This window comes from Prunus mume, linkage group LG5, assembly GCF_029339155.1.
Source record: "Prunus mume cultivar Tortuosa linkage group LG5, ASM2933915v1, whole genome shotgun sequence".
NCBI classification, from domain to species: Eukaryota; Viridiplantae; Streptophyta; class Magnoliopsida; order Rosales; family Rosaceae; genus Prunus; species Prunus mume.
Genome location: NC_142702.1, coordinates 7,806,303 through 7,833,009, shown reverse-complemented (window position 1 = coordinate 7,833,009; position 26,707 = coordinate 7,806,303). Strand labels below are relative to the sequence as shown.

General features: G+C 37.8%; 1 protein-coding gene and 2 pseudogenes across 1 annotated transcript; 1 reads left to right on the top strand and 2 right to left on the bottom strand.

The window, feature by feature from the left end:
• Positions 1 to 1,644: 1,644 nt before the first annotated feature.
• Positions 1,645 to 2,581, bottom strand: LOC148916794 (protein FAR1-RELATED SEQUENCE 5-like). The gene is made up of 2 exons (XM_089052821.1): positions 1,860 to 2,581; positions 1,645 to 1,776 (listed from the first exon to the last, which is right to left on the bottom strand). The coding sequence occupies exons 1-2, from the start codon at positions 2,579 to 2,581 to the stop codon at positions 1,683 to 1,685; spliced, it is 816 nt and encodes a 271-aa protein (XP_088908947.1). The 3' UTR covers positions 1,645 to 1,682.
• An 8,263-nt stretch (positions 2,582 to 10,844) lies between these two features.
• LOC103343641 (uncharacterized) lies at positions 10,845 to 13,209 on the bottom strand (annotated as a pseudogene).
• Positions 13,210 to 14,355: 1,146 nt separating this feature from the next.
• On the top strand, positions 14,356 to 15,621 carry LOC148916793 (toll/interleukin-1 receptor-like protein pseudogene; annotated as a pseudogene).
• The last annotated feature ends 11,086 nt before the right edge of the window (positions 15,622 to 26,707 follow it).

The window sequence follows — 26,707 nt, the reverse complement described above, 5'->3', positions numbered from 1 at the left end:
TCCATTTTCAACATCATTTGGGAGTGAGGGGGACTCCGATGATCCATTAGAGGCAATAGATGCAGTCAGTACCAAGCTGGATTATAATTCCAGACTGATCAATTCATGGCACGAGAAATGTGTTGAAGACGAGGCCATTTTGGCTGATCTTAACATTAGAGTGAACAAAGCGTTCTCCCAAAAGAACAAGTACTTGAAGCTGAGTCATAAAAGGAAGCTGAAAGCTGAGGAGTTGGATGCAGTAATGAATGATGAAATTAAAGGTTGTTTGATGAACCATATGCGATGCGAAGAGCACCACAGTGAACTGGAGTTGGCATTCAACGAAGGATTCGAAAAATTCCGAGCATTCGCGGCAACTACTCATACAAGTTATAATTGGGACTATGTGTCCCCTGATGCTGTGAGAGAGATACTAGACGATGGTGGTGACATGAATGAGCATAAGCACGTCAAAGCTGCCCGAAAGAAGCCGACCGATACGACTAAGTGATTGCGGCTACAGCTGTTCTGTTGGTTGGGGATGATCGTGGTATTGCACAAATTAGAACTATATTCCCTTAATGTCATTATCTAATATAAAATAATACAAATATCAGTTTCATTTGCTTCATATATAATTATTGGGACTATGTCTTGCAAGTCATCATGTGTTCCTTCTGTCTAACATTATATTTTTCAAATATGGAAATATTGTTCAATAAGCAGTCAATATCACAGCACGTTGGGAATCAGTAAAGCCCCATTATCATGACACGTGAGTCATAAGTAAAATACCATGTGCTATACATTGTGTAGTGAATGGTTTATCGTTATGTATATATAATAAAATTCCAAATATTGCTGAATATTTATTTTGTCTATATCACTGGGGACATGAGTGACCATAAGCACGTGAGACCTGCTAAGAAGAAGCTGACCAATACGACCTAGTGATTGTGGCTACCGTTGTTCAGTTGATCGGGAGATCGTGGTATTGCTAAGAGGGAGCACATAAAATGCTTTGCAATCAAATTTTCTTTTGTGTGTGGAATTATGAGTAGTTCAAATGTTAGTGTACCCTTTAATATTACCCAACCATTCGAAATGTGATTAGCTGCAATGTACTTTTTTACACGTTGCTTTCTAATCTTTCTGTTCCAACAAAGTGCTTCAAGTATCCTTCAGTTACGAATGTTTGCAAAATCGTGCACCTAATAACCAGTCCAGCTCAGATCTTAATCACCAGTAAAACACTAGAACATAACATTCGCAAAAAGTGGGTGCTGCTACAAATGATGCATGTCTTTGAAATCATTACTAGTAATGGAAACAACAGCTGGCTGCTGGAAATGCTGCATTAGCCTGTCATATAATCAATGAATCTCTGTTAAAACATAATTCACCATAAACTACCCATTTTACAAGGTAAAAGTCATTGCTTCTTCACATAAATCAAAATTTGATGCTTTATCTAATGTCTTTGAAAATTTCTAAATAGGGAGAAGACGTAAAATTAACATGTGTCCAAATTTCATGCAAGAATGAAACCAAGCAAATTTTCATTTCAATTATCAATGGACATAGTAAGAGCTCATCGGTGGACATGAACAAAAAAATAATAATAATAAAACTGCATCTAGAAAGTTTCACCTGATCATTAGTCTTCATAATAATCGGGCTTCGTATAATACAAACCTAAATCATTGAGTTGGTCCGTGCATCCTGTAAAATTCGTCGAATAATGGGTCACTAAGATCTATTGGAGTTGATTCGTCATTGTTCGACGGTGATGTCCTGCATAAACATCAAACAGAAGCACATAAGAACTTTACCTATTCAAATTTTAGGTCTTATTATAAATAGTGTTAACATCTTACAGTGTGTTCAAATTTCTTGGGCATTGTCTTCTATCATGACCAATGTGTCCACACTCCCGACAGTGTCTAATCTCTTGCTTCATTGCCTTTTCCTTTGCTCCCGTTACTCGTTTCGACCCTCCATTGCACCTTACTCTCTTAGGGTCTTTCATATATTGTGTTTGAGAGCTGGATCCTCTAACTTCGTTATTACTTGGTTCATCCTTCAACAACTTCAACTTCACCCGCAAACTTTTTAGAGTCTCTGACAGTAGCTCACATCCTTCTTCACACATTAATGCATCCTCAACCACATCTGCAGCAAGTCGGGACATTGTACTCCTCTTTATTAAAAGACCAGGATCTGCAGAGTCTTTAATTTCGTTGCCATTTGCATCTGACACCAATCCAAATTTCGCAGTTTTCTTCCACCTCTTCAAAATGTATTTATCGGGCATATATTCAATCTGGTCCCTTCTGAACAATGCTAGGATGTGCTTGCAAATAATTCCAACAAATTCAAATCTTTTGCAGCTACACGATGCGTGGTCAGAATCTTTGACATATACGACTTCTGCCACTCTTGTTTCCCAATTTTTCCTTTCGCTCACATTAAAGACAACTTTAGTAGCATCCTCTGTTTTCAGCTCTAGAAAACATGCTGTACTTTGTATTAGTTCTTGCTCAAACTTTTGAAACATTGTCCTTGTGTACAAGGTAGCCATTTGTTTGTTCATTGGCATCGGTAGAATACATTGAGCCACTGCAAATGCATCTACGTGATCAGCAACTAACTCTTTTTGACGTTGATGAGAAAGTGCCCTCTCAAATCTTATTATGAAATCCATCAACGAATTTCTCCTTGATATGTATTGCTTGAAGAAACCATGAGAACATTCCGCTCTTTGGCTGCTTGACATTCCAGCGGCAAAAAAGTGTCGTGCGTAGGCTGGAACCCAAGATTCCCTTAAATCAAACATTGAACTTAGCCATGGATGGTCAGTCAAACCAGCCTTTGTAACCACAATATTCCATTTTGCATCAAACTCATCCTTATTGTCAGTATCCCATATGGCTTTCTGGAATTCACCCCAATACTCCTTATAAGCAGAATGTGGTAACTTAACAGAGAACTTTGATGTGATGTGCCATATGCAAAGTCGATGAAATGTTGTCGGGAATGCTATTGAAATCGCTCTGCTCATTGCCGCATCTTGATCTGTGATGATCATTTTAGGTTCGTCATCTGGCATGGCTTTTTAAACTCCTCAAACATCCAAATAAACGACTCAGTCGTTTCCTTGCTCAAAAATGCGCATGCTAGGACAATTGTTTGACCATGGTTATTAACTCCCAACATTGGTGCAAATGTCAAGTTGTATCTATTCGTGTTGAATGTGGTATCGAATACAACAACATCTCCATAAAACCCGTACGCCCGTCTAGAAGTTGCATCTGCCCAAAAATATCGACTAAACCTGTTATCGCCATCTCCCTCAATCTTGAAATAAAAAGCCTCATTTTTTTTCTGTTCAGCCATAAAATACTCGGTCACTAGTTCCACATCGTGGTTCCTCAGCTTCCCATTCACACTACATTCGAGATTGTAGATATCCTTTTTGATAAAACCGATTTTATCCATTCCTCTGGATTGCACCTCGAAAATACTTACCTTCTGATTAATGGGAATATTAACCGAACCCAACTGTTTTGTGAGTACTTTTGTAGAATCTAAAATACGACGGTGTGATCTCAGTAAATGCATTCTTCCTGAGGGTGTCATCTTATGATTGTATCCCTCTGCAAAAAGAGAGATGGTATACTTTTGCTCCCATGTGTCTTCACAACCACAATCTTAGCTTTGCAATTGCATCTACTTATTCCCCGCTGTCTTTTTCTCTCCCGAGTTTCATCATTCCGGTATGCACCTTGTTTGCAACATACAAATTCTTTTCTCAGAATCTCTTTCTTATTTTTCCCCCAAAAGCTGGAATGAAGTCGAATACCAAAGCCAGCCAAGAATGCATATCTATTATAGAAATTATAAACGAGGTCAAGCGAGTCGAACTTCATCCCAACTGCTGGTGTTTCCTCATTTCTTACTTCAGGAATGTAAACCCTCCCATTAGCTGTTACAGAGTCATCACTCTCTGAGCCCCCAGACATTTTATCCACGTATATTATTGATCTACTTCTATATTACTGCATAGCAAATGTTAATTCATTAATCAATCATTACTGCATCACAACTTATCAATGCATTCCACTTACACAAAACATTGCACAAATTGACACAATACACGCATAGCCTAGCTTGTTGGATTCTGATTACACAAAACACAAGCAAAATTTAATAATAGTTACGTCTCTTGTGAAATAATCTGGAAAAAATAACATTAGAATCAACATGTTCAACTAAGAACTCAAATGTAATTCAAACCAGCAATTACAGAACTTCACCTAATATACTCTCCAAATGCTTACTCCTAATGCCATTAAGCCTAAGTTTAGGATCTTTTACCTACATTTCATAATTTTCCAACCCCCCTCCAAAAAAAAATAATCAACTAAGTATATTGAATATTCATAAGGAAATGACGCATTATTGATAGCAGAGCAAATGACTCATTATTGATGTCACAAATGACAAATTTCTCACCCTTACAAAAAATAAATCAAACCCAACAAAATCAATCCAGCAAGAGTGAACTTACCTCTCAAAGTCAAATGACGCATTATTGATAGCAGAGCAAATGACGCATTATTAATGCCACAAATGACAAATTTCTCACCCTCACAAAAAACAAATCAAACCCAACAAAATCAATCCAGCAAGAGTGAACTTACCTCTCAAAGTCAATCGAGACCTCCGAAGTCAGTCAGCTTCAAAGAATGTGGTGGACATTAGAGAGGATTCTTTCGTAGTGGAGACTCCATCTCTACCAAAATCGAGGAACAACTGCAGCAGCACGAAAAAGAGATATGCTACTTTGCTTTCATCTGGAATCTCTTCTGCTGAACGAAAAAGAGAAGGGGTTTTCACTTGAATCATAGAATCAAAACAGGGCAATAGCTAGGTAAAAGTCATTAATCGTCATACCGAGGATACCATAGATCGCAGGCCTCCTAAGGAGCTGATGACAATGGAGCGATTATAGAGTTTGGGAGCTTTGGATCTTTCTAATTGTGGATTTGCATTACATTAAAAAAGAGAGGATTGTGTTCTTGAGTTTTTCACAGAGATGGAAAAATCTTCAGCTGAAGTTGGGTTTCCAAACGGGTCAGATTTCAACCCGGTTCTACATGCACCCTCTTTTAAAAACTCACCGTTGGATGAAATCCAACGGCTCTTACATACCCCTCAAAAAAACCCCTTATAACTTTCCACTCACTATAGAAGCACTCCACAACTTGTGGCGTACTTGTGAGTGTATAAGACGTTTAGTGTACCCTTGTCGGCATGCCATTCAGGCCCAAACAGGTTTCTCTGGGTACGGAGGGGCTGAAACAAATTTCTCTACTTTTTTTTTTTATATATTTTTATAATCCGATGTATGGTTGTTATATGGGCTAGGGCGGCCTTTCTCTATCTCGATTGGGTCTGGGTGTCCTTAGGGAAGGTCGGCTTCAGGTACATAGAAAGGGTCCAATCACTTCCTCAAGTGATTTAGGCTGGAGTTCGTTTTGGGCTCTTGTGGAGGGCCCCAGTGACACATTGGGTACAACATTGCTCACAATAGCTTAAAAAGAGGACCACAGGTGAGTAGTTTTATGTAGGATCAGAAAAATATGACGTTTATTGACTATATTTAATGCAATTTGATATAATTTATATAATTTAAATATAAAGCTATGTAAACCCTCTTGCTTGGAAAGACTAAAATACTCTTAAAAATATATAGAAAATTAGATGATGTTAAAGTCAGGTGACAAATCATGGATTTTGAAAACTTAAGGTGACATTTCACTTAAATTTTTATTTAAGGTGACAAATTGAAACTAATGTATAAGTTTATGTGACATTTCTACAATTATCCCTTAATAAAATAAAAAGAAATATCACTATTTTTATGTTGTTTTTAAAAGAATATACACTACTCATCATCTTTACCAAAAAAAAAAAAAAAAAGACAAATCCGAAACCGTTTCGACATCCAATTGTATCCTACAAAATCAAAGAACACGATGCTTCAAGAAAGTACTAAAATTTCAATAACACAATTGAGTGGTCAAACGATATCGGATTCAAGTGATTTTTTTGTTGAGATGAAAGTTTGGATTAGTGAAATACAATGTAGAGTGAGCTCTACAAAGATGTCCCTCAAATAAACTAATTTGATAAATCTCTCAATAGAAGCTATATATATATGAACTGCAAAGGGACAAAGGTTGGTTCTTATGGCATCGATGGAGGAGCATGTGTGGTACATATATTAGTAAAATTTTCGATAAAATAAATTTCATATATTGTTTAGAATTTTTTATTGTCACTAAAATGAAGAGAAATATCAACGTATTTTAAGTTGTCTTTAAAGGTATCCAATGCCGTGCCCCATTGACGATACACAAAGCTACAAAATTTTATATCGTAGCTTTAAAAAGAAAAGGATTCTTATTTACTTATGCACATGAATATATTCACACACAAATCAAGTATGGCCCTTTGTAGAATCTATTGAAGAAACATGAATTATTATATAATGTGTTATAATCATAAAGGAAATCTAACAATTGGCTTTGATTATGTTATAATATATATAAATATACACTACTCATCATCATGTACATACACACACATATATATATATATTGAGGATTCTTCAAATAATTTTATTTAAGGGACACCCTTTAAGGTATCCTACGAATATTTTTCCAATGATTCAAACCCTCTACTTTTTAGGTTTTCATTCATAAATCATCCTTGCAAAAAATTAGACAAATCGAAAACTGTTTCGACATCCTAAATGGTAATATACTATTCTAATTGTAGGTCACTACAAGAATAATGAGGTCAAAAACATATATCTCATGAACGTAGTTTGCATGTTGTCTTAGATAGTTCATCAACACGCATTGATTCATATGTCAATACTTATTAAGCACTGTTTGTTTTGGAGAGTGGATTATTTGAAAATGTTTGATTCATGGGAATTAGAAAGGGCGATTTTGAAAACTGACAATGAAAAGTTTTATCAAATATGTTTTCAGTTTTTTTTTTAATAATAAAAAAAGAGAAAACTGAAAAGAAAATGAAATGGTTATCAAACGGGTCCTAAAATTAATAACTAAAGAAGTTTTATGCTTTCAATTTCTTTGAATTGAAAACTAGAAACTAAAAACAAAATACCGAAATAGTTATCAAATGGGTCCTAATCTTTTTTTGAGCCTTTTTTTCGTACCATCCTATTATTCACAAATTTACAACCAAATCATTTTCTTTTTTCAGACTCAACATAAAAAATAAATAAAGGTAAGCATCAAGTTTCGAAAATCATAATCCCTTAACTGGAAAAGACTAAATCATAATCAAAATCCCTAAAACCCTATGACAAAGAATTACAAAACAAACCAATAAAATATGTAAAGGTATCTCACTCAGAAAAAAAACTAAACAAAAATATTTAGGGTCCGTTTGATAACCATCAGTTTTTCATTTTCATTTTTTAAAATTAATAACTGACAAAAGTTGTCTGATAGCTGATTTCAGTTTTCAGTTTTATGTGAAACATGGAAATAGAATTTTTTTGGGTCAAATTGGACAAACCCACTTACTCCATTTACAAGATAAACAAAAGAACTCTTCTAGTTTGTGCCACATGAATATCCTGATTGTATATGCTTAATTATAATTTTTTATATTTAAAAAACAAACAAACAAAAAGAAGGGAAAGGAGAGAAAAGGACCAGTAAAGCTTGCACAAGATTTATATTTCCAGCAAATGAGAAGAAAAAAAAAGGGGCCAATATAAAGCTAGCATTTCTACTGAATTATATCCAGCAAAACTATGCAGAGAAGAGAACGAAGTCAGAAAAGTATTTGAGAAAAACTCATTACCTGTGCAACATGTTCCGGAGAAATAGATAGTCACAGGAGCAAATGGAGCCCGTACCTTAATCTCTGGACAACAAACCCACTTACTCTTTTTTCAAGTGGAAAAAAAGAAGAAGAAAAAAACTAGCCAGGCCGCGCAGTTTTGTCCCACATCTACAAATTATACTTCGGTGGTGCTATTTATATAATCAGTTCCACAAGACTCCATTGCTGAGTCAAGTCACGCTGACTTCTGACCCAAAGTGGGGGCAATAAGGATGGCATGGAAGGGAAGAGTGTGTAACGTCTCGTCCGCATGAAATCGGTGTCAGACTTATGCAATTTTGTATAGAATATCAAAACGGTCGCCGGCTCCCCTGTCATCAGGTCACCAACTTCCTTGACCTTCCGGCACTGGGCAGGCGTCAGCCCCCATACATGGTCTTACGACTTTGCGGTCCAAAGATTCAAATCTTCGTAATATTCTGAACCATTCATAAACATCACAGCAAATACGAACGGGTATCCCCCCTAGATGGAAGAAGATTTTCTTTGAAAACCAGTTTTGCTCCATCTGCTAGAGCTTGAAGAATTCCCAAAGGGCCGGCATATTGCTATATACGAAATTCTTGGTTAATAATAAGATAAGTAAATTTTTGGGGGAACTCCATAGAATAGATTTATTGAATCGGTTAGCCACATGTTATACCATATTCTACTAAATAGATATCCGTGTTATGATCCAAGTAAGTCTTGAAAAAAAAAAAAGATTCGTCCTTATTGTATCAAATTTGGCCAGAGACGCTTTGGGGTTGGGGCGAGATTGTGGGTTCTTAACCCCCGTCGCAGAATGGGAGAGTGGGAGAGGTGGCTTTGCAAAATGCCGCTTTGCCTGTAATTAGGTAGAGGTCTTCCGTCGCTGACAACGAAGTGGAAAGATCAAACATCTTTATGCAACAAAGAATGCTGGCTTATTAGAGCAGCAGATGGCGCTCCGTTTGTCTATGCTTGGGTTCCACGTGCCAGCATCCTCTGTTAGGCTCCAGGCCCACTCTTTAACCCAACCTCCATCCTTTTGTGCATCTTCTTTTTACATATTTCATGGTTTTTGTTTTTAGTTGAATTTACTATGTTATCTTATTTATTCTATCTATTTTATTCGTTAAATAGTTTATTTTGTCTTTTTCCTTTTAAAAAAAAAATTTATTTTGTACAACATTCTTTTTTTCATATATTTTTTTGTTTTTGTTTTTCGTTGAATTTACTCTGTAATCTTATTTATTCTCCTCTAGTAGAAAGAGGTGAAGTATGGTGAAGTGAGGTAGTGAATGTGTCTTGTTTGATTTTAACCTCTGACCAAAGCCATTATGTTCCAAGTGAAAAATCTGGCTTAGATAGGTTCTTTTCTATGCATCAATTAAGAGAATTTCAAAATTTCAATTGCTATGGAATAAAACTTGGAAGAAATTGTGACTTTAAGCTAATATCGGACCAAAAGTACAATAAAAGCTTAAAGATAAAGAGTGTCTGACAGACACAATGCAGTTACAAGAAAGCAAATACAAGTCCAAGTGGGCCTAAATATAGTTAACTAAAAATAATAAAAGGTCTAACAAGGCCCAGGGGAACCCTATCAGACATAAAAAAACGCTACTCGGGCACCATTGTAATCTACTTGAGATAGTACAATGTGTCTGATGAGAGATTTTCAACAGTATCTGTGGTATACAGAAGATGCTGCATATACAAATTTGATTTTAAAGAAGATGGAATTGGTGACCAACTTATAAAATCATACCAAGCAATAAAGTTGGCATAGCATTAAAATTACAAACAATAGCAATGTAATTCCAATTAGGAGTTGTCATTTGGGAATTAGACAGAATATGTGTTTGGGAGAAGAATAGATTTCCAATCAGAAGTTGTCAATTAGGAATTCAAAGAGTATAATTGATTCAAGTCTTGGTGTTTGGTCTACTGTGAGAAGCTTTGGCAAGGTGTTGAGTCTAGACTATTTAAATGTAGTTCAAATTCGTTGCTTGTTCTAGAGATTGTTGTTCTTTAGACCATAATTTCTACTTCCATTTATGGACTCATTGGTTCTTGAAATTGCATGTTTGGTAAAGAGATGCATCCACCTTGTACAAGTTTCTTTGTTGCAAATAAAACTAATGGACTTTGTTTTCACTTTGATCCATGTGATTAGTTGTATTTTAACAAGTTGATGTTGATGAGTCTCACGGTTCAAATCACATTTAATGCGGCTGTCCAACCCTCTCTTTGCTGCTTGACTCTTCCTCAGTGGTCGAAATCAACTTTGAGTTCAAATCTAGGTGTTTGCACTATTAACCGAGTAAAAGTTGCTTCGCAACAGTTTTTTGGGAAAGTCAAAGCTTTTAGAGAAAGCCTTCGATCTGTAGAAACTGCTTCGGCTGACTAGTCTACAATACTTGCACTGAAAGACCATCAACACTTTGTAGGTACTGTCGAATTACAAAGAAACTGCTTCGGCTAACTAGTCTACAACTACTTGCATTGAAAGACCATCATTTCAAAGAAAGCGGGTTCCTTACCCTTCACTTCAACATGTTGTAGGTATCGTCGCATTACAAAGAAACTGCTTTGGCTGACTATTCTATAACTACTTGCACTTAAAGACCATCAACACGTTGTAGGTATTGTCGCATTACAAAGAAACTGCTTCGGCTAACTAGTCTACAACTACTTGCATTGAAAGACCATCGTTTCAAAGAAAGCTGGTTCCTTACCCTTCACTTCAACACGTGGTAGGTACCGTCGCATTACAAAGAAACTGCTTCGGCTGACTAGTCTACAACTACTTGCACTCGAAAGACCATCATTTCAAACACGGCTGATTTCATGTGTCTGGGGGCCTTTCACAAAATATAAACAATAAAAACTTCAAACTCACAAGACATCAAAACATCAAAAATCATATTGTCTATTCATTATAATCATAATTGTCCTCGATGAGTTTTCATATTTTGAAATCGTTGCATAACAACCTCGTCATCTATACTATTAAAAATGTCTTTCTCAATATATGCAACCAAGCAATCATTCTCCACAAATCCCCCATTCGATTGCGTAACCGATTCTTCACAATATTCATAGCAGAAAATACTCGCTCTACACTTGCGGTCGCAACAGGTAGGATTAGTGCCAGTGTCAGAAGCAAGTACACTAAAGGGTAGATCTGATCTTTTTGTCTCAACCATCTTTTGCGCAAGATCAGTAATCCCTTTCAATTCTGTAAATTCATCGTTAGAGCTCACGTCCCAAATGTAATTCTCAAGTTGTTCTTCAAGTAATTTGAGGTCATGCTCAGAAAAATCACTAGGATAAAATTGGGCAAGTCGCATCAACTTTGCTTTATCAAAAGCAGAGAATGAATTACTTGGACTCAAGCATGCCATACAAAGAAGTAATTCAGTATTCTTCTCATTGAACCGATCATTTAACTCTCGGAGCTGAATATTAATAACATCAACGAATAAATCAACATGATAATGATGTAAGTTTGTGATGGGTTGAGCTTTACGTTTTGGTCTCCCTCCACTAGAAAAAATATCATCCATTTTAGGAATTTCAATATGATACTTGCCACAAAAGAAAGAAACTTGATCAAGTAAAGAATCCCAACCATTATCTCTCATGCTTTGCAATCTTCCTTTACATATTTTGACCAAGTCCATGGCATTCACAATATCTTGATCTTTCTTTTGTAATGCCTAAGACAAATCGTTTGTGATTCCCAAAAATCTTTTCATCAAGTGTAGACCAAAAATGAAGCTGAATGATTGCATAAAAGTCAATAGAACCTTTGCTTCAAATTTTTGTTTGTAACCTGATCCATCTGTTCTTACAATCTTAAGCACATCTATCACAGATGGGAACATGTTTTCCAAACTGATTAAACAATTATAATGAGAGCTCCATCGTGTATCACTAGATCTCTTAAGATTAGTTTCTTGATTCAGGCCTTGTCCACTTAAGAGCTCATTATTATTGAGTACTTCAAAAATTGCATCAGCATGCTTTTCTCTCAGCATATCACGGGGCTTAGCAGATGCACCCACAACATTCACCACATTAGAAATCATAGTAAATAAATCTGCAATTTCTGAATGTTTCTTTGCCACAGCTACCAGAGCTAGCTGAAGTTGATGAGTAAAACAATGAACATAAAAAGCAGAGTCATTCTCATTTAGAATGAGTGTTTTAAGACCACTAAACTCACCTCTCATATTACTTGCGCCATCATAACCCTGCCCTCGCAATCTAGAGATGCTTAATCCATGTCTCGAAAAGAAATCATCAACGGCTAACTTGAGTGAAGAAGATTTAGTATCTGTAACATGCACAATACCTACAAAACGTTCAATTACCTTACCTTTCTCCACATAATGTAGCACAATTGCCATCTGCTCCTTTGAAGACATGTCGCATGATTCATCAACAAGAATGGCAAATAATGAATCACCAATATCCCTTATGATTGTATTGATAATTTCAGTTGAAATAGCACTTGAAATGTCATTCTGGATATCAGGTGATGTCAACTTCATATCTTCAGAAGCATTTTTTAGCGTGACAGCATTTATATCATCATTGAAACGACATAGCCATCGTAAAAATGCAAGAAAATTCTCTTGATTGGTTGAATTTTCAGATTCATCATGCCCACGAAATGGAAGCCCTTGTTGCAAATGTATCCTACTGACACCAACTGATGCACCGAAACGAGTTCGATAATCAATTCGATCTTGGTTTGAGTGTTTTGAGAGAATTGTTTCAATATGCTGCTTTTGGTTTAATAAGACCTCACAACTTCTCCAAGCCTTATTGTGGACACTATTCGGTCCTCCAACATGAATTTGTAGTCTATCTTTTTTCTTCCAATTCGAAAATCCAACACCAACAAAAGATTCACCACCAGATTGCTCTCCAATATCAGGTTTAAAGAGAAAACAACATAGACAAAAGGCAGCATCTTTTTCTATGCTATACTCTAATCAAGTAGGAAATTCACTAAACCAACCAGGATTAAATCGTCTTTGTTTTGCTCCAAAATTTTTGTAAGGAAAATTATGCCCTCGAGGTTGACAAGGACCTTTTTGGAGATAAGCTCTTCGAACTTGGTCTCGAACATTTGGATGGTAACTCAATATTTGATTACGTAATCCGGGGATCAGATGGCAGATTTTCCGAGTTAACTTCCGTAGTTTGGTTTGGACTACTTTCATTTTTCTTTTGACTCTTTGCAGGTGACGACTCCACTAATTCAGACTTTGATTTTCTTTTGAAAAATCTTTCCATAACTGAAACACATATATGAACTAAATTTAAATCGAAACAGTTATGAACATCTTCTCAAACTTATAAACCAAAGCAAATTGAGCAATTCAAAGCAATATATTAATCAAACCAATAGAGAAATATATATATATAGAAATTTATAAATTAAAATTAAAATTTCACCAACACAAGTTCACAATTGCATTAAAGGGATAAACAATTATATACTACGCAAGAAAAATTACAAGGGATAGACAAATACATACTTGGAGTTGAATAGCGATTTACCAAATATCTCCAACCAAAGCCTTTTCCCTTTGGTAATCTATACATAAATTGAAAGACCCATTAAAATCAATAGAAATAAAAAATAAATAAATAAAACTTGATAATTTAATTAGAATTTGAGAAGAAAAAAAACCCACAACCAACTGGCTGGTCTGGTTTGGTTGTGTTTCTGACCTAAGAAAAGGGAAAAAGACTTAAGTTTATTGATTTACACTCGAAGGTAATATATAATAATAATAATTCTAATGGGTAGTATATAATTTTAGGATAGTTGAGTGGCCCACGTTGAAATCTATTGGACCACGCCACTTTGACTTAAATGCCACTATGACTTAACTTTCTGCTGAAATCTTCTTTCTTTGGCCCATATCCATATAGGCAGACTCCTAATACTAGTACTATTTTTTTTAAATAAAATTTCAGTGGGGGCCAGTGACTGCACTGGTCCCCAAGTGCCTCCGCCACTAATTTCAAAAAAAGCGGGTTCCTTACCCTTCACTTCAACACGTTGTAGGTACCGTTGCATTACAAAGAAATTGCTTCGGCTGACTAGTCTACAACTACTTGCACTGAAAGACCATCAACACGTTGTAGGTACCGTCGCATTACAAAGAAACTGCTTCGGCTGACTAGTCTACAACTACTTGCATTGAAAGACCATCATTTCAAAGAAAGCACGTGGTGAAAAAATAAATATCACCGTTTGACCACTGTGTAGTTGCACTTGCACCAAATTTCTTCATACAATGAAATGAAATATTGTTACTAAAATATCCCTATAATCATTTGAGCAAAAGTGAAAAAAACAAAAGAAAAACTTTCGGTGTTCGTTTTTTCAGTTTCTCCATAAACTTTATCTAAGAAAGCGGTTTTAAGACAATGAGATATAGTCCAGTAAAAAAGAGCATTGACCTATAGATCAGAGGTCTCTAGTTCGAATCTATAAAATTCTAACAATAAAATTTGTTTTAGTAATCTTTCAATTTTTTAATTTCAGACCAAAAAAACATAATCTTTGGATAGAAAGGCCATCATTTCAAAGAAAGCATGTTAGTGAAAAAAGAAATATCACAGTTTTACCACTTTTGTAGCTGCCAATGAAAAGGTAAAGGTAGTGCCCCTCACCTTCAGTAAGTTGCAACTGTATATGCTTCAGTAATTAAAGACCACGTCAGTAAGAAAAGAAAATTCAGCGTTTGATGACTTGAAGTTGAAACGAAAGTTCTGCACACCTTTAACTTAATCACGTCCGCATGGAAGGTGGTAGGAAACTGCTTCGTCAAGCCTTAGTTCTTAAGCCTTAAGCTATTTGTCATGTATATAAGCTTAGTTCTTACTGTATCGTTTTATTAGCTAGGAAAGAAAATCAATACAAAATTAGATAAGACTCTCCCTGCTTCTTCTTCAATTCTTCAATGTTCTTCAAATCCTTATTCAGGTTTATGGGAGTTGGGTTACTCCCCTATTGCCAACTGATTTTGGGGTGGAACTTCAACTTCCTTCAGATCTGCCTCCTACGACCACTCAACCAGTCTCTTCTTCTCCTTCTTCTTCTTTCGCTCATGATTCATCATGGACATATGATGTGTTTTTGAGTTTTAGAGGTGAGGATACACGCACCAATTTTACAGATCATTTGTACAAGGCGTTGTGTGATAAGGGCATCTACACCTTCATTGATCGAGAGCTTGTAAGAGGAGAAGAAATATCGCCAGCCCTTGTCAAAGCAATTGAAGAATCAAGAATTTCTCTCATTGTATTCTCGGAAAAGTATGCATCTTCGAGGTGGTGCTTGGATGAACTTGTCAAGATCCTTCAATGTAAAGAATCAAAGCAACAAGTAGTTTTGCCCATTTTTTATAAGGTGGATCCGTCGGATGTGCGAAAACAAACAAGTAAATTTGGTGACGCATTTGAAGGCCTTATTAAAAGGAAATTCAAGAATGAAAAGGAGAAAGTGCTCATATGGAGGGAAGCTCTTACAAAAGTAGCAAATTTGTCCGAACATACTTTCAAGGATGGAGAGTACGTATATTTCTATCTTTATCATTTTCATGTTGAATTTTTTCTCTCTTCTTTCTCATTACGATTTGTTACACATTTAATTGTATCTTATATATTTTAATAAGCATATAAAATACACTAATAATATATAATTAAAAAAAATTAGGAAAAGTAAGAAAGACATCAAGTCTTGTGTGTTGCCACACGTGGGTGGGTACAGGATTGCCACAGCAACTGCAGAATATTGGAAATAGAGAGTATTGTATGAGTCACCACATGATTAGCGAAAGTAACATTTCCAGAAATATTACTTAAATTTTTCTATAAAAAATGTTTTGATGAAGATACCCTCCACTTTTCTCAATAGAGTAATGTAATTATGTAACTCATAATATTGAAAATTGAATAAATATAAAATTACGAGTACTTTTGCTTTGTAGGATCTTATGTTGCTTGCTAAGTATTATATGATAATTTCGTCTTGACAAAAAAACGTGAAACCGAATAGTGGCAAGTTGAGCTAAGTATTCTGTTTATATACAACTATAGTGAGAAGATTTATTTTCTTGGGTACTTTGTATTTTCGATAGCTGTAAGGAGAAAGTTCAAAATCCATAAATAAATCTCTTCAAAAGGCATACAAGTATAAATGATACATAACACATGTTTGTGGTTAAACAACTATTACATCTTTTTTTTTTTTTTGGTCAAAACAACTATTACGTACTTCAGTATGTTATGTTCTTTTGCGTGGTTGGATTTGTTTAAATCTCGATTGAATGTGTAATTTGGTTAAACCGGCAGTAGATATGAAGCTACATTTCTCAATGTAGGGCTTTTTCTTCCGGCAGCTACTACGGGCCCGACCGCCGTAAAGGGCAAAATGGAAGAAATTGTCCCTTGAGCCTGAGTTCGAAAATTAAGCCCCAAAATACCTCGAAAAGGCAGTAGAGCCTTAGGAAGTATTTTGGTTATCTTCACCAACGAGAATAATGGTAACTTGCAGATAGTTTTGGCATGCTTACAGATAGTCTTTTCAGCTCAGCATGAGTGGCATGTGGCATGGGAGCAAAATCAACATGGGTTTAGCACTAAGAGAGAAATTAGGCTTGGTTTATGAGAAAAGAAAGTGTTTAAGTAAGGAATGAGGTGTTTTGTGAGGAATTCGACTAGGGAAAGAGGAAAAAGAAAGGCAGAGTTCTTCTGGCAGCTGCCAGAAAAACAAATTGGAGAAGAAGATGAATAGTGCACGAGCTTGTTGAGTTTTTGCAAGTTAGAGAGAAAGCTTGCTCTCTGAAGGTTGTGGGTTGAGTTTGTTGGGTAGGGGAAGGCTCAATTTATAGCTGCCGGAAATCACCATTTTTCAAGAAACCCTAATGGCTTCTACTTACTTTGGCTGAGCTTTTCTCCCTTTCTCCTCCCCTTCTCTGACTTCCCTTTCTTGGCAAAGATTGCTTCTGTCTATCTTCATGAATTCAGGGGATTTGGGGGCTCAACATCCCCCTTTCCCGCGGCTGTGCAATGAGAGCTTCCAATCTTGGTTTGCTGTTTTTCTTCTTTTCTTTCCTCTTCCTTGGCTGAATCTGATGAAGGAAAAGAGGTGCAAATGTATGCTGGTCCAAGGGATGCTTCTGACAGCATGCGGGATGGTATTCATCGGTTCTTTGGATGTCTTTGGCTTGGGACTGGTTTCCAGCAGCTTTGCTTAAGGAGCCTGCCATCTACTCCTTCACGTGTTCTCTGTTTTTCAAAAGGCTGAAGCTCTTGTGGGCTATTTTGGTTTTTTTCTAAGGGCCAAGATGGCTTTCTAAGCGAATGGGCTTGTTGGGCTTCTTGATTTGGGCTTATTATTTTTTGGTTGGGTTATCTCTTGGCTAGGTTATTTTGCTTGGGCTTTTGGGCTATTTTTTCTCTCTTGTGCTTACCCACATGTTTGGGCCTAAGAAATGGGCTTGAGTCTCGAGGCTCCCAAGCAACCCGAGACTTTCCATTTCTTGGTCCATCAATGGGCCTCATGTTGATTTATCACCATCCATGCCACAACCCACTCAAGCAAGCCCCGGGTATTTGAGTGGCTTGGGGCCCACTTAAGCTTGTGGCGTGATTAGGTGCGGAATGATAACTTAGCGTGGCGTGTCGTTTGGCGTGGCATGTGTGCAAGCGCATATGATGAACTTTCGCATGCCCAAATCGGGTTTCTTCTTGGTAAAGCATCACATTGGGCCGAGAATTTATTTGGGCCGAACCGTGAATATTTTGGGCCTCAACATTAGCCCCCTTGATTATTGGGGCCATGAATGTGTATTGAAATGGTCCGAATAATCAATTTTCAGCCCAAAATAAATTACCGTGGCATGGCATGGCATGGGTTTAGGAGCAACTCAAGGATAACAGGTTAAGAGTCTCTGAAATTACAGCCAGGTCTTTTCCGGGAAGGTTGGAGGGGTCACAATGGTCCCACTTAAAACCCAATCATTCTTAAACACCGAGGGTGTTGCCTTGAAGAACTTTCCTAGACACTGTAATTTTGAAGGTCACTTACTAGAGTTACCAAGAGTTGACCTTATTTTGTGGCATGATATAGAAGAAAATGCTTGGTGGATTAGCTCAAGATAACTACTTAGCTCGGATGATTTATTTGCTTGAGTGACTAGAGAGACTTGATTTTGCATGATTGTGGTTTGCAAGAGTTGCATTGACTTGTGTATCTAATATTAGTTATGTATGCTTGATTTTGGCTTGCATGATTTGCTTTGACTTGTATATTTGGTATTTGGCTTGATGCTTAGCATTGGTATGTATGCTTGATTTTGGCTTGATACTTGGTATTGGCGTGTATGCTTGATTTTGGCTTGCATGCTTGGATGCTTGGTTTTGGCTAAGGTAGCATGGTTTAATATGGCTTTTGGGACATTTAGCATGGTGGATGTCATTTGACAGTAGCCGGACGTGCTAGTGGATAGTGGGGATCCAATCTTAGAGTTGCGGATGCAATAAGCTTGGATTCACCATTGTGTTTGACTTTACAGCACCAGCCTCCGAACACTTTGAATTTAGAGGACAAAACTTCAATGAAGGTGATATCGTGTGACATGATGGCTAAATATTGGAAGAATGCTTGAAATAGAGCATGTGCTGGAAGGATATTTGGAATATAACAAGTGCTGGAAGGATATTTGGAATAGGATAGGTGCTGGAAACGGTTTTGTTTGGCATGAAATAGGTGCTGGAAAAAATGTGACTTGGCTTGACATGATTAGCTTGGACTTAGATAATCTAATGGTTGAGTTGAATCAAGATATAGCTTGATCTGGCATGAGGGTTCACTCTTCCGGTAGCATGAATATTGGTGTTTTGGAAAAACGATACCCCTTTGTTGCAATGAGGACAATGATAGCATGACTTCTTCTATGTGCTTCCAGCAACTAGAACTGCCAAGTTCTAACATTGCCATTTTTATGATGACTGTATTGCTTGAAAAGCTTGATATTGTGATATTTGGTTTGGTTTGCTTGAAATGATTGCATCTAAGTGAAATGCTTGAGTTGCATGGTTTGCGTGGATTGATTCACAAATGCTTGTATTGATGGGTGGAAGAAGAGATACGAGTTTGAGAGAGCATAAGAGAGCTGGGCACGTTGTCTCCTTGCTGGCTTGGCCTTCAGATGGGCAAAATTTTGTTGCCCCTTCCCTTTGAATTTTTTATTATTTGCAAGTGTCTACCCTCTTTTCCTTTCATTTGGCATGGCATGCTTTATTTTATGATTTTCTCTCATTCTCTTCTTTCTTCTTCTTCAGGACCCAAACCCGTGGGTATTGTGCATCAGCACATAAGTCATATTTCGGAAGCTCGGATCAGAAAACTTCCTTGATCAAAGTTGTTCATCTGCTCGAGTACTATAGCCAGTAAAATTTGCAAAATTTTTTGAATTTTTCTGATACCTCAAAGCTGGTTTGCAACTTCTGAATTCATCCATGGCTGGTGAGTCTTTGCAGATTTTTCTTCTGCATGTGTCTTTAACTTATGATACTCGTATGATTGCGCTTGCTTCACAAAATTTGCTTGAAATTATGTTGTCTATAACATATCCAAAATTGAGGATCATCCACCCATTCTAGTGCTCTCTACCTCCATTTTTCTAAAGCATGTTCATGAGTTGATGTTGATGCCTTTGTCGCATGCTTGTCCTCTATGCTTGAATGCTTGAGTTCCTCTGTATTTCCCAGAATTTGTGAACTAGAAATCGAATTCTAAGGTTGAGCTTTTGATTTAGGATTCTAGCTTGGTGATAAACAAGAGTTATACAAGCTCACTTGGGTATGCATGCCAAGTGCTTGTCAAAATATCTCAAAGTAGCTTGCTGGCTGTTTTTTGAACTTTTGAAATGTTTCTTTTCGAATCTGAGTTGGAGCTTTTGAGACATAAAAATGGACTTCTCAATGGTTATGTTGGAATTGGTCTTGCATCACTTGAAGAAAAAATGAATTTTCGGTGGAATTTCAAAGTAAGGGTTAAGGTGCTGGAGCTGTACAGTTTCTGCTGCATGGGCTGTTTTAGAAATCTGTTTGACATGCTTCCCTAGCTCGAAATGCAACGAAATTTTGGGAAAATGAAGCTTGATATGTCTAGTTCTAATCTGGAAAGTCTGGGATTTGTTGGTTGTAAGCTTGATTTATAGTGATTTTCTAAAGGTGGGATATTCTAGCTAGGATGGTTGGAAAGCTTGTGTATAAGTTTTGCTTGGCATGTTGCTTTTGCTTGAGAATTTAGCATGTCTTTTCTGTTGGCATTGAGTGCCGATCTGAGTATTGCTAAAGCATGTTCTTGAGCAATATTGTCGTGAGAGCATGAAGTGGATTGGTATTGTTGTAAGAGCATGAATTCTTCAATTTGCTTTCAGACGCCCGAATTGCTTGAAATGCTTGAATGAAATGAAATTTCTTGGCATGTGAATTGGTATCACACCTTGTGAATTTTGTCAAATGCTTAATAGATGAGTTTGCTTGCACTTTGAGAAAATTATGCTTCCGGCACATCCGTTTGTGTATGAGTACCTTTCCGGCGTCTGATTTTGGCTAACATATTCTCTTGTTTTAAAAGCTCGAAAGCATGATAAAGCATGAGAAGTCTAATTTGATAGCATGAAAGTGAGTCTTGGTCTCTTGCAACTTGTCTTTGGAAAACATTATGCTTTAATAGCAATTCTACTTCCGGCACCCCCTTTTTGTTTACTAATTCCTTCCGACTGATCCACCAACGTACTCCCTTATTTCTTTTTCAGGCTTGATTGAGAGATTCCACAGCATGAGAAATGCCATCTTCTTACTAATTTGCAAGGAATTTGGTAGCATGAAGGTGAGTTTTGGTTGTTTGCACCTTGACTTGCGATATGAAGGCTTTTGGAAGATTTGAAACTGGCAGAATGTTTGAAATTAGGCATGTACTGGAAGGATGTTTGAAATAGGGTAGGTGATAAAAATTCTTTGCTTATGGAGTAGGTGCTAGAAGAATGTAACTTGGCTTGTTTCAAAAAGGGGAAATAGAAAACTGTTTCTCACCATAATGCAAGATTATCTAGGCTTGTTGTAATCAAAGAGATGATTTATACTGTGTGGCAAAAAAAGGTAGATGAGTTTGCTTGTTTGGATGGCATGGTGTACTTCCTTGAATTTGCTTGGCATGAAGCCCTCAAGTCAGCTTGTTGAGGTCAGCAATTGGTTGCAGAGTTGGGTTATATTCTCTTTGGCTTACTCAGGGTCGAGAAACAAAGTAGAGGCCTGCTTGTAAATATATATATATATATATATATTTTTTGCAACGTGCTTCAAAGAAGATCTTTGGAAGAAGTAAACTGAAGATGAGAAGGAATAGGCTAAGCGAGTTGCTGGAAGAGATTCATACAGCTTGTTTTCCTCCAGATAAGTAACAAACAGTTTGCTTTCCTCCAAGAGGAAAACTGAAATTTACAACAGCTTCAGGATTCTTGTCTCTCTCTTTTGCTTGGCATGAAGCCCCCAAGTCATTCGGAGTTTGCATGTGCTGTTTGCTATGATGGATTCTCTTAAGCCCCCATAAGCCTTTCGCAAGATGTTTTGTCTGAAAAGCTTTAAATTTTGCTGTAGTGCAATTGCATGAATAAAGCTTGTGATTTTTCAGGAGTTGTCGTATAGCCATGAGAAGAAGTTCTTGCAAGTATTAGTTGCCGAAGTATCCATCTTCAGAAAGACCAATTCTTAAGTATGCCTGAAAATAATGATGGTGCCAAAGTCCTTCTCCCGGCACCTACTACCCTTCTTCCAGCATCAACCTCCCTTCTTTCTTGGTGCATTTGAGGTCGTCCTTTGAGGTGATTGACAAGGTATGCCCTTTCCTTTTTGCAATTTCTTGAATCTATCGAGGGGCTTGTTGGGCTCTTCATGCCCATGGGCTTTGCTTGTTCACTGAAATCTCAGGTCCTTCTTTTTAACTCTGTAGGAATAGATATAGACTGATATCTTGGCCTAGGCTTGTTTTTCGCATGCTTGAATAAATTTGGACTTTTCTCCCATGTTGTGGAAATAGAAATTGATAGAGTGCATGCTCTGCAATGCTTGAATCCTTTTGCATTTTGAGGAAGAATTTGCTTGTCATGGGAATTGCTTGAAAATTTCGCTTGCCATGGATAAATTGTATGCTGCTTGGGTATTTGCTTAAGTGTTTCCTTTGGCCTGAGTTTGACTTGCCCTGCTTGGCGTATATTTTGCGTGTGCTGCGTTCTTGACCCACTTTTTTGTTGTTGAACTATATGCATCACGAGCGCATGCTTGTAATCGTATGATTAATGCATAGGATTAGAGGCTATTGAAAGCTTTGAGAAAAGCACCATTGGTTTCTTTTTATTTTTATTTTTTATGAGCTTAGAATTTGGTCATGGGTAACTGTTTATTTTTTTGGCTTTATAAGGATAGACATAAACATGTGTATGATGGGTCTGCAAGGATGTGTAACTCGTAGGTATTTCGTTTTTGTGAAAAAGGTTACTATGAGGTAAATAGTGCTCAGTTTGTAGCACTTGCTTTGTGAAAATGGGTCTATTGGAATGATTGATTGAGCATGGAATGGGAAATTTGCTCATCATGAGCTCGAGTAATAGATTGCATGATGCTTCAAAAATATATATTTTTTGTTTATGCATTTCACTTGGCGTGAGATAGTTTGCTTTGCTTGGCTTGGCTTGTAAAGTTCATAGGGCTTGCATGCTAGTGTGGAGATTGCTTGGCTTTAACACAGAGAACTAGCTTTATGCTTTGCCGTTTTTTCAGCGTATTCTTTGTTGGCAACTCTTGCAGGGATTCATCGCTTGTCAAGACCTGCCATGGCATTCACTAACCCGTTGTCAATTATTAGTGGCTACCTTTATTCAACGGATGATCAATTGAAGAGGGGAAGGCCCCCTCCATTTCTCAAGAATGCTTGTGAAGATGTTGCAGTAGGCCAAGAGCCAGTGTTGTCTTGCCGCGTTTGTATCATTATGGTTCGGGAAATTCCTCCTCTGTGACTTTTCCCAAGATTGTCTGCATGACGGCATGATTCCCATAGCCCCTATGTTCTTGGGACATCCGATGCAGGGGTAGACAATGCCCTGCTCTTTCTAGCACTGCCTCATACTCATTCTTTTCTGAACATCCAACATAGCTGCACGCCTCGCACCTTCCAAAGAAGGTCGCCTCCTACTCATCCTCTTCTCGAACATGCGACATAGCTGCCGGCACGCCCTGCACCTTCCAAATGCTGCATTCTACTTCTCCTCTTCTCGAACATCCAACATAGCTGCCGCGCCTGCACCTTCCGGTCGCCTCCTACTCATCCTCTTCTCGTAACATGCGACATAGCTGCCGGCGCTGCCTTGCATCTTCCAAATGCTGCCTCCTTTTATTTCACAGGTTGTTTTCTTTGGCTTGGGGTCAGTTGGCTTGGTGCACAGCTTCCATCTTTCTTGATACCATAGGATGTACTAATCTCCAGCATGTGTAACCTTGTTTTTGCGATGGCTGTGTACTTTTCAGATAATCTAATGACTATGTCATTATGACCTTTTAATGTACTACTGAACCACTGGAACTTGCATTAATTTCTGAATGCTTGAGGCATGTTGCATATTTCCTGTGTAGATATGTATATGTACTGCTTTGTTGGCCAGAATTGTCTTTATGAACTGCTTGAAATTTTTTTTTTTTTTTTTAGAAGCAAAATCTTCAAAAGCTTCTTTTGCATGGCTTATCTAGATTCTAGGCTTGACAAAATAGCTTCCCACCTTCCCCAAAGGGTCGAACCAATATGTGCATGATTTCTACTCGGGCTTTATAAAGCTTCCAGGTGTTGTATCGTGTTGTTCCAGCATCATCCAATCTTTTGATGCCTTGAAGAAGATCAGCCGTAATCGCTCCAGATCGCCCCGGATCAGCCAATCGAAGAAATGCGATAGATCAGCCGAATCGCTCCAGATCAGCCAGAATCGCTCCAGATTTACACCAGAGATCACAGAGACCTAAAGGCCAGCCTTGTCAAATGACTACTTTGTTTACCTTGCACTGCCAATCCGTTCCAGCATCATCCAATCCCCATCAAATTAAGCCCCCAAGTATGAAAGGGCCCAAGGTTGTGCATGACTTGCAATAGCACGAAAGCTTGCGGCTTAGGTTGGCATGTATTCGGCATGTGTTGTACTAGGATGCCATGCTCTGTAGAGATATTTAACAGAGCCACAGTTGCTGCTTTGCTTGCCTGCAGCTCATAACCAAACTAATCAAAGAGTGATTTGCAGCTCCTAACCCATTGTACTTTCTTCAACCTCTGTGAAGTTATGAGAGGTTACAACAGCTGCTTCTTGATAATCTTGATGACCAAATGAAGCCTCCGAGTGGCTTCCTTCCAGCATGTCCAACGTGAATACTTCACTGCTGGAACCATTCTCCCATCAATTAGCAAGTAGCCATGGGGTGTTATAGCTTGCAGATTTTGAATATTTGCTCAAGTTGGCCTTCCTCATATTTCCACAAGGTTCCCACATAGCCTCCGGTTTCTTTGGGTCATTCTTCCACAGGTGGCACAATACGTCGTCGTCGAGCAAGTCATCAAAGCACGTAATGACAGTAGCCATCTACTTTCCCCTTCGTTTTGGCAAGGGGTCCTTGTCAATAGCTTGCCTCTTAGAGTTTTGTCATGTATCTCGGCGTGTAAGAACTTCCTTAGAGTATGGCAAGCAGTGGTGGATGTTGCAGGTGAAGAATGGATGAATATAGGAAAATACGCTTCCAGCACCCCTTTTCTTGAAAGCTTGACATCGCTTCAAAAATTCTGATTGCTTGGTAAAATAAACTTCATCTTGACAGCATTTAGGTTCTTCCAGCAGTATCATAGCACTACCTTTGCAATATTTTCCTTTCATTCGCCATGAATTGAGATGTTTTCCTTCTTGAGTAAAGCATAGTGCTTGGATTCCTTGACTAAAGCTCGGGGCTTGATGATGCTTGATTATGGAATTGTGGCAATTGAGACATCCTAATAGCCTTTTGGTTTTGACTCCTAAACTTGGTCATTGGAATGGTCAAGGCTTAGAAAGTGCTTGAGCCGTTGGAACATATCAGTTATGGCAACTTAGGTATTGTTTGTTGCAGCTGTTGTGAACATGTTTTAGGAACCAAAAGCTTGGACTTGGCTATTGAAGCTTGAGCTTTGCATGTGGTCACTGCAGCAAATGTGTTGGGTTACAACAACAAGTGATGGCAAACTTGGAGGTCATAGTAACATAATTGGGATTTTAAGGAGATTTTTGGTCTGGGAATAATGGTTTTGGTAATAATGGATTTTTAAGCTCATTTGGGGTTTTGGAATCGCTGCTGTGGTGATTGCAATGAATTCCTTCCTCAGCCCCCAAGTGCACCATAATCATCAAAAAAGGATTTGATGGGCACAGGCTACAAAAACTCTTGCAACATGGCCTTCTTAGTATTTGTTTGGGTTATTGCATGGCATGATGAACTTGGGATATCCTTTTGTTGCAACGGTGACAGTTTGGCATGATTCGGTGGTAGCATGTGCTTCTGGCAGCGATTCTTCCAGCAGTGGTGTTTGGATTTTGACTGGCTCTGTTCTTCTTCCACCCTTCCAGCGGCTCTTTCAGTGGTGCTTGAACTTCTATGACTAGAAGTATAGAGAGAGATTTGTCTAAGGAATAAATGATAATGGCAGTGTGTTGAGATGTTGGGTAGGAAACATGAGAGCATTTGTTTTCTTGTTTGTTGTTTGGAGGCTTGGGTCCCTTGCACAGGACCGATATAACGCTGCATGACCAAAGCATAAAAATAATATAAGCATTGTAGCTTGCAAATGACTAACATAATTGACATAAGCATGCTGGGCAGGTATGATTTTAGTACTGAGCATGCATAGTTGACATCTACATTGCAATGTGTAACTTGGATTGATTAACACAAAGGTGGATCGATACGAAATGATAAGAAGTAAGATAAGTGAATAGTGCGTGGAATAAGGCCCTGAGAAATTTTGCTGGAGATGCGAAATTGAAAGGTGGTTTAATACATAACAAGAAAATGATGCAAGCTGGTGCACCATATGAATATCAACTAATCAATCAATCTTTTTTTTTGGACTTGAATGCACATGCTTTTGTCTATGCTTGAGATTGTTCAATGAAACATAAATTTTATGGATATCTTAAAACAACAAACAAATATATATACTATATTGAGATAAACAAGGCATGATAATAAAAATCTTATCTTGGTGAAGCCATTCGCAGAGATGAGGCTAAGAGCATTGAGCAAGTGTTCCTTCTCCCTCTCTCACCGTGTTTTCACAACTCTAGAGAGGTGAGAGCTGCTCTGAAGGTGATTTACGGCGATGGCCAGACTTGCTGATGATGTATCATGGCGGAGAGGTGAACGGCAGAGCTAGCCTCAACCATTGACGACGGTGGTCAGCGGCTTGCACGTTGGCTGAAGCCCCCAGTCGTCTTACAAGATATTGTTTTGCTTGAGAATGGATATCTAAGACACAAGCAAAGGGAGCATGTGAGTAATCTATATTATGTTTGTTCTACAAAGTAGATAGCCAACGAAAGGAAAAAGAAAAAGAAAGAGGGAATGCTCTTATCTCTTTATTTCCTCCGGTTTATTGCTTCTGGTCTTCTTCTTTGGAGGCATTGGTGCAGACAGTGGCTTAATC

What these genes read in the sequence shown, in the direction of transcription:
- LOC148916794 (XM_089052821.1), bottom strand. Translation starts at nt 2,581, where the DNA reads ATGCCAATGAACAAACAAATGGCTACCTTGTACACAAGGACAATGTTT. An exon ending in CCAAGAAATTTGAACACACT is followed by an intron (nt 1,777 to 1,859) that starts GTAAGATGTTAA and finishes ATGTTTATGCAG; the next exon opens with GACATCACCGTCGAACAATG.